Raw genomic sequence first — 15,955 nt, 5'->3', positions numbered from 1 at the left:
AAATGTGTGGGACAATTCACCGAACACTGAAAGGAAAAGTAAGAGAAGATACTCAACTTAAATTCTATAAGACTATGGTTGTACCAACTTTGTTATATGGAAGCGAGACATGGGTGGATAAAACAAGCTATAGGAACTGAAACGAGATTCCTAAGATCAGTGAAAGGATACTCCCTGAAAGATAAAATACAAAATGAAGAGATAAGACAACAATTAAATACATTCTCAGTGAATGAAAGAATCTTCCAAAACAGAATAGGATGGATAACATCAGAATCCCAAAAGTTACCCTGGAATACCATTCTACGGGAAGAAGAGATATTGGCCGTCGTATGAAGAGATGGAATGAAATCTGAGGTCGAAGCAAAGCAAAGCAAAGCAAAGCAAAGCAAAGCAAAGCAAGCAAGCAAGCAAGCAAGCAAGCAAGCGTAGCAACACTTGTCCAACGGGAGACACAAGTGTCCTTTCTCCACCATGGGGGTTTCTGAAGCGGAGAACTGGCACTGCATTTCCGTTTTATGGATAAACTTGGAAAAACTGATGAAAATAACATTTTATTTGGAAAATCTCGCCGACAAAATGAATTCCCTTCATGAGATACAATTATATGTATGTTTCACGTGTCACCGCACACTGTCATAGTACTTTACTATGTATATGTCTAATTGTCAGCTTGAAGATTAGATTTTGTAATCGTAATCAGAGTCGTGAGTGCATCCCTGAAGTAGCCTACACGAGAATTAACAGATCGAACAGCAAACAGACTATCTACAAGTATAGACCAGGAACTAACAGTGATTCGGCTTAACAAGATTTCTGTTATTTCATAAAAGTGTCTGAAATCCAATTCTCAACCAAACTGTTGGAATTCTCTCTTCTCGTTACCAATATAATCGCAGTTCTTTGGAAGGCCATGAAAGATGGAAACGTCATTACTTAATCCGTAAGAAAATCTGTGTTTGTTAGGAACAGCCTGCACACTCACAAGACTTAGGAAACAAACTGTACAAAGATCCTCGGCTGAGGTATAGACCTTCTGGTTATCCTGTTCCTCTTCAACAAAACTGAAAACGCAATACTCACATTGTACTACGTATGCTCCCAACTCAGCTGCCAGGTCGAAATTAACTGGAAGTCGACCTTGTAAGATATCTTGCTTCACTTGAAGGAAAAACTGGTACCTGTAATAAGAGATTGTACATTGAAAGATCAAAGAGGAAGCTACAATAAGTGTATCTAGCAAAAACCGGAAATTAATATACATATACACCAGAAATAATGGAGTAAATTATATTTCAAAAATACAGTTATGTACATTGCAAACCTTTCACTTCAAAAATCGTCTGGTAGAGAGCAGTACTTTCCACGAAGCATGATATTACTCCTCACTCCTTAATATTTTGAGTTGAAGGTGTGAAATATAACTCTCTGTGCAGATTTGTCCTGCATGGTTTACTCTAATCTATTTACATACAATTCTGATGTCTGTTCTGGTGTGTGTATTTGTAATTTTCGGTACTATCCCAGCATTCGTTCAGAAATGAAAAAGTAAGTATAGGTTCTAGGTTGGTCTCGCTAGAACGAGTTCATCCCGTTCCAGCTCCTAAATTAGGATTTATATCTCCGTGTTAAGGCCAGGAATCGAACCCGAGCCAACCGAGCGGGACGCTGATATACTATAATATTAATTTCCAGTTTTCTTGTCATGGAAATGAAAAGACATGTAAAACAATGAATTTATCCTGTAGCTCTCCTAGTCCTAGTGGTCTACCTTCCTCATACAGACGATACTCGCGCCTTGTGTTTTGGATATATATGTATATTTTTTTTGCTAGTGGTTTAACGTCGAACTAACACATCGAAGCTTATCGGCGGTCTCTTCTGGTGTGTGTATTTGTAATTTTCGGTACCATCCCAGCATTCGTTCAGAAATGAAAAAGTAAGTATAGGTTCTAGGTTGGTCTCGCGAGAACGAGTTCATCCGGTTCCAGCCCCTACATTAGGATTTATATCTCCGTGTTAAGGCCAGGAATCGAACCCGAGCCAACCGAGCGGGACGCTGATATACTATAATATTAATTTCCGGTTTTCTTGTCATGGAAATGAAAAGACATGTAAAACAATGAATTTATCCTGTAGCTCTCCTAGTCCTAGTGGTCTACCTTCCTCATATAGACGATACTCGCGCCTTGTGTTTTGGATATATATATATATATTTTTTTTTGATAGTGGTTTAACGTCGAACTAACACATCGAAGCTTATCGGCGGTGCAAGGATGGCAAAGGGCAGCCGTGGCCTTAATTAAGGTTCATCCCCAGCATTTGCCTGGTGTGAAACTGGAAAACCATCTTCACGGCTGCCGACGGTGGGATCCGAACCCAGCATCTCCCAAATGCAAGCTTATAGCTACGCGACCCTAACCACACGGCCAACTCGCACGGTTGTTTTGGAAAATGGCATATCGATACGAAAAAGTAATGTTTGGGGCGATTGTGTTAGGGGATGCACGATTTGTCCAAATGTGTGTAAAATATTGTGGAGTAAAATAATACATTCAAAGAATGGCACCTCCCTTAATAAACACGAGTTTTCCTCCCCCCCCGGCGATGGTCAGATATCAGAGGCCAAGGGTGTCTCCAATACACACTTACTGTGTTCTTTCTGTCCGGCTCCATGGCTAAATGGTTAACGTGCTGGCATTTGGTCACAGGGGTCCCGGGTTCGATTCCCGGCAGGGTCTGGAATTTTAACCACAGTTGGTTAATTCCCCTGGCACGGGGACTGGGTGTATGTGTCGTCTTTATCATCACCTCATTACGACGCGCAGATCGCCTACGGTCTGGCGAGCCGAAATCCTCGGACACATCCCGGCACTAAAAGCCATACGCCATTTTTTGTGTTCTTTCTGTTTATTTAATAAGACGCTCGTTCTGATGACGTCATGCTGCTTATTCGTTTTCTCCTTGATTGCGGGTTTGAAATATCTATAGTATCCGCTATTTATTGGATAGGGGGGCAAGTTTATTGCACCGCTGCAGATCAGTCGCTATGACTTTCTCCCTTTTACACCTACATCGCTATGTGTGTCTCTGACTTACTCCTGCTTGATCAGACAGCCGTCTAGTTCTGCCAATGTGTTCCCTTTCTACGTCTACTCTCATAGCGTTTCCTCCATAGTGTTTACATTTTTCTATCAGGTTTCCGTCAGTGCGAAAAACAATGCTGGATAAGACAACCGGAAATAATAATAATAGATATATGAATTCGTCCGCCTACAGTGGTGTAGTGCTTAGCGTGATTAGCTGCCACCCCCGGAGGCCCGGGTTCGATTCCCCGCTCTGCCACGAAATTTGAAAAGTGGTACGAGGTCTGTAACGGGGTCAGCCCCGGGAGGTCAACTGAGTAGCGGTGGGTTCGATTTCCACCTCAGCCATCCTCGAAGTGGTTTTCCGTGGTTTCCCACTTCTCTTCCAGGCAAATGCCGGGATGGTGCCTAACTTAAGGCCACGGCCGCTTCCTTCCCTTTTCCTTGTCTATCCCTTCCAATCTTCCGATCCCCCCGCGAGGCCCCTGTTCAGCATAGCAGGTGAGGCCGCCTGGGCGAGGTACTGGTCATCCTCCCCAGTTGTATCCCCCGACCCAGAGTCGGCAGCTCCAGGACACTGCCCTTGAGGCAGTAGAGGTGGGATCCCTCGCTGAGTCCGAGGGAAAAACTGACTCTTGAGGGTAAACAGATAAAGAAGAAGAAAGTAGAGGAAGAAGATAAATTCGCCAACTTCGCTCACCGGCAACATCTTCGTTGTAAACGTGTCTTTTGGAAGTCTAAATTTCTAATGTCTACAAAGTAAAGTCGTTTAAAGGCGACATTATCAACGAGATTGTATTTTCAAATGTGAACTGGATCGACAGCTAGTTTCATTTCTTTTGTGTCCCAAATCTACACGGCGTACTTGCACGTTTATCAATTTGTATTGCGAGAATCCCAATGTATGTCCAACCCTTGTCCCGTTTCTCTACGAGGTCGGGTATGTTTGTTTTTTTTCTAGTTGCTTAACGTCGCACCGACACAGATAGGTCTTATGGCGAAGATGGGACAGGGAAGGGCTAGGAGTGGGAAGGAAGCGGCCGTGGCCTTAATTAAGGTACAGCCCCAGCATTTGCCTGGTGTGAAAATGGGAAACCACGGAAAACCATTTTCAGGGCTGCCGACAGTGGGGTTCGAACCTACTATCTCCCGAATACTGGATACTGGCCGCACTTAAGCAACTGCAGCTATCGAGCTCGGTGAGGTCGGGTATGAAGGGAAATGAATCTTCGTGGCGCGTTTTTACTACGGGATGACCTTCCTGACGTCAACCTCATCAGAGAAGTTAAGCAGATGATATATCACGTGATATATGACCAAGGAAGTACAGGAGAGGGCGTAAGACATGAAGATCACAGCGTACGGCTGCCACGGTGTAGGGGGCAACGCGTCCACCTGTCACCCGGCGGTACCGGGTTCGATTACCGGTTTTTAATTGTAAATGATTAATATCCCTGGTCTGAGGACTGGGTGTTTGTGTCGACCTTAACGTTCAACCCTCTACACTATCATATGGTGCAAGTAGGGGCAAAAGATTATAGGTCGAAGGCCCGAACATATATCATTAAAAAAAATTGGGATCCTCACCAGGATTACTTGATACGAGAACCGGAAAAATTCAAAGGAAAGCAGCGCGATTTGTTCTGGGGGATTTTAGACAAAGGTGTACCGTTACGAAAATGTTGCAAACATTGGACGTGGTATGCTTCGAACTGTCACTGGTGCGTTGGCGTGGAATGACATAAGTAGAAGAATAAGCTTGAATGGAGCTTTTGAAAGTAGGAAAGATCATAATATGAAGATCAAGTTGGAATTCAAGGGGACCGATTGGGGCAAATATTCCTTTATAGGACGAGGAGTAAGGGACTGGAATTAATTATCAAGGGAAATGTTCGATAAATTTCCAAGTTCCTTTAACATATTCAAAATATTCAAGAAAAAGCTAGGTAAACAATTGGTAGAGAATATGCCACCTTGGCGACCGCCCTAAATGCAGATCATTGATTGATTGATTGATTGATTGATTGATTGATTGATTGATTGATTGATGGTTGGAAAGGAGAGATTCGGGTCCACCCAGTGCTCGCTACCCTTTTTTACCGCCAACCAGAACGACTTGTTAGCACAGTCACTTGTTGGAATACACTAACGATATTAATGGGGGTCAGTTATCGTAGTTCCCTTATTTAGTTTAGTTTCTCTGTATATCAGAAGTACTATACTACTCGGTCCATTAATAGCTTAGGTAAGAAGGTAAGCACGGAGAGAAGTCGCATTATTTATTTTTAATATTGTTATTACCAACTTGCTCTTAATTAGACACATTATCTTATGGTTTAATGGACAAACATGTTAGTTCCTTGCATCATTCTCGGTAAATATCATGCGTTACGAAGCCGTGGTAAAACTCTTACCGTGGTATTGTCATTAACCTGTTGCACCATTGCTAATCCTTGGTTTCGAAATTGCGGTTCCTGGACTCTGGTTTTTCTCGCTATTCTCCACCTCGGAAGTAATTGAAAGTGCTATTCTTTAGGCAGTGATACTTTCGAAAGTCATGTCTCTAATTTATCCAGCTGTTTACATTTTGTCTGGAATCGTCAGCTGCCTTCATTTCTAGGACGAATACAATTTAAATTGCTGTACACTTGTCTAAACAAGTTTTATAATCATTTTTCTCCTTGCCAGCTTCATTGTAGTCATTTATATATCTTCTATTACAGCCCTTCATTACATAAACGAATTCATTTTGTTTCCTTAGGTTAGTTTAGGTCCGCCTCTGTGGTGTAGTGGTTAGCGTGATTAGCTGCCACTCCTCGAGACCCGGGTTCTATTCCCGGCTCTGCTACGAAATTTGAAAAGTGGTACGAGGGCTGGAACGGGGTCCACTCAACCTCGGGAGGTCAAATGAGTAGAGGCGGGTTTGAATCCCACCTCAGCCATTCTCGAAGTGGCTTTTCGTGGTTTCCCACTTTTCTAGGCAAAATGCCGGGGTGGTACGTAACTTAAGGCCACGGCCGCTTCCTTCCCACTTCCTTGTCTATCCCTTCCAATCTTCCCATCCTCCCACAAGGCCTCTGTTCAGCATAGAAGGTGAAGCAGCCTGGCGAGGTACTGGTCCTTCTCCCCGGTTTTATCCCCAACCCAATGTCTCACGTTCCAGGACACTGCCCTCGAGGCAGCAGAGGTGGGATCCCTCGCTAAGTCCGAGGGAAAAACCAACCCTGGAGGGTAAACAGATTATGAAGAATAAGAAGAAGGTTAGGTTATCAGTTTCATCCGATATGGAAAATGATCGAGGACGCCAAATTTTAGTGCATTTGAAACTGAAAATGCTCACTTAGATTACTTCTTGGCGAAACTGGATTATTTCTATAAGTTGGGAACTCGAGTTGGTCACCTATTAATTGTAACAAGGCGGCCAACAGTCTTTTTCTCTCTGTTCATCATCCCCAAGATATTGTAGATACACGATATGTGGTGACAAATCCATCTCGGCACTTTGGATTGCACGCGGTGTGCGACTATATCACCCACTCATGACCGGTAAACTTTTAAATCGGATTACGACACTTTTGATGTACGTAATATACAACTTACTCGTGAGGTGTAGCGTACGTAGGCCTTACAGCTTCGGTTAGCTGCTTAACCGCTCGCTCACGGCCGGTTAACTTTAAACAGCGGTAAAACACCACAAATTTCAAAACCGGACTTGACGCAACAGAAACTTAACCATGGTAAGCTATCCATTTTACCACGGTTAAGTCGTAACCGGACATTAGCATAACATAAATGGTTTCGTCTTTGAACTTGAAGCAATAAATACAAACGCGAATAGTTGTATTTTAGTAAAATTAGGCCTACGTCGACGGCTTGACCAGCGGAATAATGGCTCAGCCTGTAAGAGAGATGGACAGTATCAGATACTGTACCTCTAAACTGAGGTTCGAAACCCAGCTTCTACTTCTTTTTGTGTGCTCACCTCGAGGAATCCGAGGACATGAGTTAACTCTACGTTATTATAAATATTGTTTGAGCATACTAATAGCGTGAGATCTCCAAAGTTAAGCAGCATTAGATGTGGTTAGCACTCAGAAGGATAGACCACGTACCGGTAACTTGTGAAGGGGTAGAAGGGTACTGTCCACTCTAACCGAAATAAATAAATAAATAAATAAATAAATAAATAAATAAATAAATAAATAAATAAATAAATAAATAAATAAATAAATAAATAAATAATAATAATAATGTTATTGGCTTTACGTCCCACTAACTACTTTTACAGGTTTCGGAAACGCCGAGGTGCCGGAAGTTTGTCCCGCAGGAGTTCTTTCACGTTCCAGTAAATCTACCGACACGAGGCTGACGTATTTGAGCACCTTCAAATACCACGGGACTGAGCTAGGATCGAACCTGCCAAGTTGGGGTCAGAAGGCCAGCGCCTCAACTGTATGAGTCACTCAGCCCGGCCCTACCCGAAGTAAACTCTGTCTCTGATCAAGATTTCTCTGGCTTAGGTTGGGGCGGCACAGACTACCGCTGATCGTCGATGTTCAGGTCTGGATGCGATACTACGATTTTACCAGTCGAGCTGTCACTGTGGACTAGGAGAGTGGTCAAACTGCTTCACCGCTATCTCGTTTGAAAGGCGCGCAAGCTGGCCGGTTCTCACCGACGGGGAAATGTAGGGAAATAATGTTTTCACAATAAACCCGCCTCCTTGGCTGAATGGTCAGCGTTTTAGCATTCGGTAGTTGGAGTCCCGGGTTCGATTCCCGGTCAGGTCGAAGAATGTTAATCGTAAACGGTTGGCTGGAGGGTGGGAAGGGCGGACTCTGTCTTTGTGCTGTCCTCAACATTGCTGCAACTAGCACACCTTGCACAGCACTATCCTCCACCACAAGAACACGTAGTTTTCCACATAAAGCAAACGCCGCCCAACTTCATCGGAGGGTCATCCTTACAAGAGATGCACCACGCTACCAGTAACCACAAGAGATTATTATAATTCACAATAGATGTCCTTGAATGTGATTCCGATGTCGTTGAAGATAAAGCGTCTTCCTCCATCAATTACATCCGAACAACTAGAGTTGAATGAGTTCTCGTTAAACTAGCCTGGGGATATGAATGGAGGATTTCCGGATTTGCCGGTACGTAAAATAACACTCGTCCGAGTGAGTTGGCCCTGCAGTTAGGGGCGCGCAGCAGTGAGCTTGCATTCGAGAGATAGTGGGTTCGAACCCCACTGTCTGCAGCCCTGAAGATGATTTACCATGGTTTCCCATTTTCACACCAGGAAAACTGTGTACCTTAATCAAGGTCACGGCCGCTTCCTTCCCATCCCTAGCTCTTCCCCACCCCATAGTCGCCAGAAGACATATCTGTGTCGGTGCGATGTAAAGCAACTGCTAAATAACACCCGCAGGACAAGATTTCGGCACTTCGGCCTTTCCGAAAACCGTAAATGTAAAATAAATATAATTCTTCTCCTTTCTTTGTTATGCCCGTTTTCAGAGCGCATTGGAACTTGTTAGCTTGAAGGTGGTTTTCCTTTCTTCTTCTCTTCCCAAAATCTCTTCATGAACTCGCTATGCTGTTTCTTGCGTTCTTCCGTCCATTGTTTCCCTGGGGCTCTTTTAGGCTTTTCGATGAACGTCTGCTTAGCAACCAGATTATTATTATTATTATTATTATTATTATTATTATTATTATTATTATTATTATTATTATTATTATTATTATTCCATGTCCTTGTACTCGTTTTAGTGCAAGCTGAGCGCACCTGAGGGTCGTATGCATTTCTGAAAATGAAATCTCGTTTCTACATTTTTGGACTTCTTAACGGGGAATCGAACCAACAACCTTCCAGCTGAGCCGTGCACACATTTATTACCTCGGCTACACAACCCCAACTGTGTTTTCATGTCGGTCATGATTTTTTCCCATTTGCTTTACGTCGCATCCATATGGATAGGCCTTATGGCGACGTGGTATAGGAAAGGAATATGAGTGGGAAGGAAGCAACCGTGGTCTTAATTACGGTACAGCCCCAGCATTTGCCTAGTGTGAAAATGGGTAACCACGGAGAAACATCTTCAGGGCTGCCGACAGTGAGATTCGAACCCACTATCTGCCGAATATAAACTGGCAACTACGTGACCCAAACCAAGCAGTTATGGTTAACGCCGTGGCTCACCTGTTGGCTATCCGGACGGCCGATGTTCGACTTCTGGTGGATGTCGTCTTGAAATTTTCACCAGAAAAATCATGTGGCATGGGGAAGGGCATCCGGGCTAAAACATTTGGATCTTCATTGGGATAATCTCTTAAATGGGATTGTAAATAAAGCGTACAGGTCTCTGCACATTGTTATGAGGGTGTTCAGGGGTTGTAGTAAGGATGTAAAGGAGAGGGCATACAAGTCTCTGGTAAATGTAAAGGAGAGGGCATACAAGTCTCTGTTAAGACCACAACTAGAGTATGGTTCCAGCGTATGGGACCCTCACCAGGATTACTTGATTCGAGTACTGGAAAAAATCCAAAGAAAAGCAGCTCGATTTGTTCTGGGTGATTTCCGACAAAAGAGTAGCGTTACAAAAATGTTGCAAAAATTTGGGCTGGGAAGACTTGGGAAAAAGAAGACGAGCTGCTCGACTAAGTGGATTGTTCCGAGCTGTCAGCGGAGAAATGGCGTAGACGAGTAAGTTTGAGTGGTGTCTTTAAAAGTAGGAAACATCACAATGAAGATAATGTTGGAATTCAAGAGGACAAATTGGGGCAAATATTCGTTTGTAGGAAGGGGAGTTACCAATAAATTTCCAATTTCCTTGAAATCATTTAACAAAAGGCAGCAAAACAACAGATAGGGAATCTGCCACCTGGGCGACCGTCCTAAATGCAGATCAGTAGTGACTTAAATTAAATTAGCACCGCTGTGGTGTACCAGATATAAGTTAAGGCCTCAGGCACAGAACACAATGCGCCTCTGGATCGAACATGATATGAACGAGTCTACAGTATTTGCGTTGCTCATCTCAGATCATTTCACGCTTCAGGAGCAGCTCACTGGATGAACAAAAGAGTGAAGCCTATGCGGCAACGCTGTCTATTAACTTCTCGCTCTGCATGTTGCGTGCTCACTAGCAATAAGAGCCACGGAGGCCTCTGGATTACCGCGACGAAGGACCTCCCCGTGGGCAGCATTTCTCCACCTGGGAAACAGGCAACTAAATATATCGATCTAGCAGAACCTCTGTTCTTTAGATGTATTCAAATTAGATCGCTGAGCCTGAAGCACTGTTTAGGAGACTCCATGAAACATTATAATATTGATAATACGCTCTAAACATGATCACGAGAAAGAGAGAATGAAATACAGTACTTTGTTAACGTGAACACGTTTTCGCTATAAAAGGTCTCTGAATTTGTTTCTCTTTTGATAAACTGTTAATACAATTCGATTTATTTGTCTATTGACGTAGAATGTTGGGGATGGATTCGATTCCGACACAGTTTGCTGGTATTTGGAGGTGATCAATTATGCCAGCTTTGTGTCGTTAGATTTACGGTCAAGTAAAAGAAATCCTGCGGGACAAAATTCCGGCACCTTGGCGTCTCTGAAAACCGTAAAGGTAGTTAGTGGGACATAAAACCAATAATGACATGAAAATCCACAGCCTGTTTGCAGTCATTCGATCGAGTCGGGAATAGAATGAATGAAGCCCCATCTAGCGGCGAGGACAGGAATTGTGTCGGCTGCCGAAGCTTGTCGCACTCCTCTGGGGCAATGATTAATGAATGACAGATGAAATGAAATGATATTGAATAGCGTTGCTGGAATGAAAGATGACAGGGAAAACCGGAGTACCCGGAGAAAAACCTGTTCCGCCTCCGCTTTGTCCAGCACAAATCTCACATGGAGTGACCAGGATTTGAACCACGGAATCCAGCGGAGAGAGGCCGGCGCACTGCCGCCTCAGCTACGGAGGCTCATAAAACCAATAATATTATTAGGATTTCGGTTCCCGGCTTGTGCAAGACAGCTGTGAGCCTGAAGCAAGAAGAGAGTCGTCACATTAACCAGGCCAGTTCCTGAGCAGCAGTCGTCTTGGCAGGCCTAAATCTCTCTTGGGGATTGATTTAGTTTGTGAATGTGGTGCTGTCTATAGCAGAAGTCAAGAAGGTGCCTTCCACTTCTGGACACGAGTACCAGGTCAATTTGAGGGGACAAATGCGGCCGTCATCCAATCACATCTGAGGTTAGAAATGTAATGTTCCCCTCTGTCTCAATGGTTGCACGGAGATGGATTCACTTTTTTTAGTTTAATTCAGTCAGTTCGTGTTCCAATAAAGACTAGTGTCATTGCAATGGCTGTAACCAAAAAAAAGTGTCTACTTAATATTTCGTTGGAAGTGGTGTTAAAAACGCTATTAAGAGAACATAAGTGAGGAATAAGAAAAAGTCTTTAATTTTAATGATGTTCTAGTTGATAAATCAATGTGCGTGTTACGTACATAATCAATCTAGTGTACCTGTGTTAATACAGTGTCGGCAAGGGCGTAATTGTAATTTTAGGGAATTAGGACAGTTGGCCCGTGGCTATGCCAGGATTTTTCAGAGATTGATTAGAGCAATAAGATCTGGATGAACACTACAAATTATTGAGACCGGCATTGAACATCGTCGTTGCCGGGACAAAACCTCCTATGTGATCATATTTTTGGAGATATACTGACCCGCAGCACATACATTGTGAAGAGCGAGAATGCCTTGACAATATTGCACACGAGATGCCAGAACCTTACCGGCCAAAGTTATTTTATTTATTTACAATCTCTTTTACGTCGCACCGACACAGATAGGTCTTATGGCGACGATGGGATAGGAAAGAGCTAGGAGTGGGAAGGAAGCGGCTGTAGCCTTAATTAAGGTACAGCCCCAGCATTTGCCTGGTGTGAAAATGGGAAACCACGGAAAACCATCTTCAGCGCTGCCGATAGTGGGATTCGAACCCATTATCTCCAGGATGCAAGTTCACAGCTGCGCGCTCCTAAACGACGGCCAACGTTCTAAGCTAAAATATTTCACATACGAGGCTTTTCCCGGCAGCGACGACATTCTAGGTTATTCGTTCTGTCATGAAGCGTGGAAATGAGTTGTAAATGTGGTAGTTTTTCGAATCTTAAAATAACTATAAAAACACTCGTCAAAACTATTCATCACTATGGAAATGAGCGAAATGCAATATTTTATTTTATGGAGGTTTAATGAGTGCCGATTGTTTTTGCAAATGCTTCAACGTGGCACTAACACATACAGAATATTGGCCTGTGAAAAAATGTGATGCTGGATAAACTAGTGTATTACTGTATGATACACTTATAGACAGTTTCAGGTTTGAAACGGCCAACTGATATTGAAGATGCCAATACGATTAAGATGAAAAGATACAAAATTCTCTCATTTTAATACACTTCTTTCGTATTACAGTGAATTCTAGGATGGTTCATTTTGGGTTATGGTCGGACGTATTTTCTTTCAAAGTCTGGATGCCTTGCCTGACTCCACGTGACTTTTCAGCTAATAATTCTATGCAAGGTATCCACTGGGATTCGAGTTTCGGTCACAGAGATGGAAATTAGCAGCTATGTTAATCACGCTCTCATTTCATTTTTCATGAGAAACTGGAAAACTGTTGGCAGTCCTGAAGATGCTTTTCCGTAGTTTCCCATATTCACACCAGGCAAATGCTCGGACTGTACCTTAATTAAGGCTATGGCAGCTTCCTTCCTAACCCATAAGATCTCTGTGCGTCGGTACGACGTAAAGGAAATTCCAAAATTAAAACCTACAGAAAATATCTTTTCCTCTGGAGTCAGAATGAGCGTAACAATTATGTCAATGCACTCAAGAACTTGTGGACACAAATTAAGTGAGAAGCCTGTCTAAAATTTATAAGACCAGATGTTGATAGGAAGCAGAATTACTCATTCTTTCAAATGGACGCTTTTAGTTTCAATTCCAAGAATGTTATGGCATAAATAGGAACCTATTAAACCTTACTCTAATAAATTATCAGGTCAATCGCGAAGTTATAACGAAAATGCCGACTGGTGAGGCCTTTCACACAGCTCGGAGGTGATGACAAATGGATGATTATGGAGTGTTACTGAAATTAAATTCAATCACCACTGATCTGCATTTAGGGCAGTTGGCCAGGTGGCAGATTCCCTATCTGATTTTACCAACTCTTTTCTTTAATAATTGCAAAGAATCTGGAAATGTATTGAACACCTCCCTTGGTAAATTATTTCAATCCCTAACTCCTCATCCTGTAAAAGAATATTCTCCCCAATTTATTATCTTGAATTCCAACTTTATGTTCATATTGCGATCCTTCCTACTTTTAAAAACACCATTCACACTTATTCGTCTACTAATCTAATTCCACGCCATCTCTCCACCGACAGCTCGGAACATACCACTTAGTCCAGCAGCTCGTCTCCTTTCTGCCAAGTCTTCCCAGTCCAAACTTTGCAACATTTTCGTAACGCTACTCTTTTGTCGGAAATCACCCAGAACAAATCGAGCTGCTTTCCTTTGGATTTTTTCCAGTTCTTGAATCAAGTAATCCTGGTGAGGGTCCTATACACTGGAACCATACTCTAGTTGGGGTCTTACCAGACACGTATATGCTCTCTCCTTTACATCCTTACAACAACAACTAAATACCCTCATAACCATGTGCAGAGGTCCTTATTTAAATTGCCGTTTATGTGATTACCCCAATGAAGATCTTTCCTTATATTAACACCTACGTACTTACAGTGATCCCCATAAGGAACGTTCAACCCATGAGCACAATAATTAAACCTGAGAGGACTTTTCCTACTCACAACCTGACTTTTAAGCCCGTTTATTATCACACCATTACCTGCTGTCCATCTCACAACATTGCTGAGGTCTTTAATGAACATGAAGGCTACAGCTGCTCCACTTCCTCTTTGTCCAGCACAAATTAACAAGATTTGAACCTGGAACAGAGGGATGAAATATCGACGTTGAATTGTCTGAGCTACAGTCGGTCCTCGTTACGTGATGTTACCAAATAAATTGAAGTTGACATACTATTAAGCTTTACATTCATTTAATTTCGTTAGACTATTAATAGCTTGGTGCGCCCTTGTAAGTCAGACCCTCAGACGAGGGTGGGCGACATCTGCCGTGTACGAGAAATTGCGAGTTATTGTAGTTGAAGATAGTGTTGTGTGTGGTGCAGGAATGTTGAGGACGATACAAACACCTAGTCTCAGAGCCAAATGAATTAACCGCTTAATATTAAAATTACTCGACCGATCTGGAATCGAACCCGGGAGCTCGAGTACTGGAAACCAGGAAGCTAACCAGTCAGCCATGGAGCCGGGCAGCTTTACAGTGAAATAAACACTGAGCACATTAAGAATAAATGTGAGAAAAGCATTTGAATATGACATTGCCAGGCACCTTCTTATAATTTATAGTCTATGCTGTATACATTTCAAAATAACACCGAGAGATTCGGCCGTGCAGTTAGGGTCACGCAGCTGTGGGCTTGTATTCGGAAGATGGTGAGTTCGAATCCCACCGTCGGCAGTCCTGAAGATGGTTTTCATTGGTTTCCTGTTTTCACACCCGGCAAATGCGGTGGCTGTACCTTAATTAAGGCCCGCGTCACTAACTTCCCAATCATAGCCCTTTCCCAACCTTCGTCGCCGGAAACCTTCGATGCGTTACTACTATGTTAGAACCACTAGTAAGGAAAAAAATCACAATAACTACATTTGATGTTAACACAGGGACACGTGAGAAAAGAACCGGCGGGTCTACAGAGACCGAGCTTTATCGCGGTTCTATATGATATAGAAGTGCTAGCAGATCAGGGCTGGTGGAGTTTTAGTGGTCTTAGCAGTAACTCCACCGTTGCTGGTCCCAAGCCCGGTTGAGAAAGGCTGGTTTTTGAGACACCTCGCAGTAGAAGGCCAGTGTTTAGTGAGTGTGCACGATAAATACTGGGAAATCTAGTTAGTAGGCTCGGCTACTGGTGTAATCAGCAACTCTTCGCTTAGTAAAGGAGAGGCGAGGTTGAGTTTCCTGCGCCTTGAACGAAGATCATCTTCGTAAATGTGTGGTAGCCCTGATAGCAGTGTTCCTGGTCTTCAGATAAAAGTCGGACAGATCTAAAGGATAAACAACCTCGCACGGAAAAATACACTGCTTCGGTTACGGTGACTTGTAATGTTCGTAGTAAGATGTGGTAAAAGTTCTGGAAAGGACTGAAGAAGGATAGTAACAGGCAGAGAAGACTTTATGCCCTCCCGGTATTAACCAGTTACTCAATTTTGGTGTAGGCTGAGTAAACTTCTCCAGACTAGGAAATGCCGTTTATTAATTTCATTAATTAATTAATTAATTAATTAATTTTCCACCTCCAGTAGGTAGCCCCTAGGATTTATGTAGGGCTAATCTGAAATACTAAGGTATTACAACAGAATATGGCAGAAATATGCGTGTGCAAATGCGTCGAGAAATGCCATTCTCAGGATAACCAATGAAATGTCAAACGTCGCAGTAGTCTGAAATCTAAGCAGTCATATTAGTACCTTTCCGCATGCTGGGCTAAGAAAATAGCTATTAGAATGGAAACATCAGAGCTTTTACGTGGAAGTCAGAGAATGGACAGTCTCTTCTCATTTGAATGTAAGCCAAGGTCATGTATTGGGAGCAACTTCTTAATTTCTGTAATATTACACTATTACAGTATATGTATCTTTGGAAAGGTTTTTTTCACATTTCTTTTTTTTTTTTTTGCTAGGGGCTTTACGTC

At 42.8% G+C, this 15,955-nt stretch overlaps 1 protein-coding gene across 11 annotated transcripts in view; it reads right to left on the bottom strand.

Annotated features, from left to right (window-relative positions):
- Window positions 1-15,955, bottom strand: part of LOC136863859 (band 4.1-like protein 4) — a 1,130,227-nt gene that overhangs the window by 247,995 nt on the left and 866,277 nt on the right. For all 11 annotated transcript variants that reach the window (XR_010859221.2, XM_067140208.2, XM_067140209.2 and 8 more), the window contains exon 6: window positions 1,084-1,181. Coding sequence is in view for 10 of the 11 variants with exons in the window: in XM_067140208.2 (XP_066996309.2) it covers window positions 1,084-1,181 (98 nt within the window). In the remaining variant the exon portion in view is untranslated. The remainder of the gene's footprint in view (window positions 1-1,083; window positions 1,182-15,955) is intronic.

This window comes from Anabrus simplex, chromosome 2, assembly GCF_040414725.1.
Source record: "Anabrus simplex isolate iqAnaSimp1 chromosome 2, ASM4041472v1, whole genome shotgun sequence".
Lineage (NCBI taxonomy): Eukaryota > Metazoa > Arthropoda > Insecta > Orthoptera > Tettigoniidae > Anabrus > Anabrus simplex.
The sequence above is the reverse complement of the archived record's forward strand: the minus strand, read 5'-3'. Positions and strand labels throughout refer to the sequence as shown.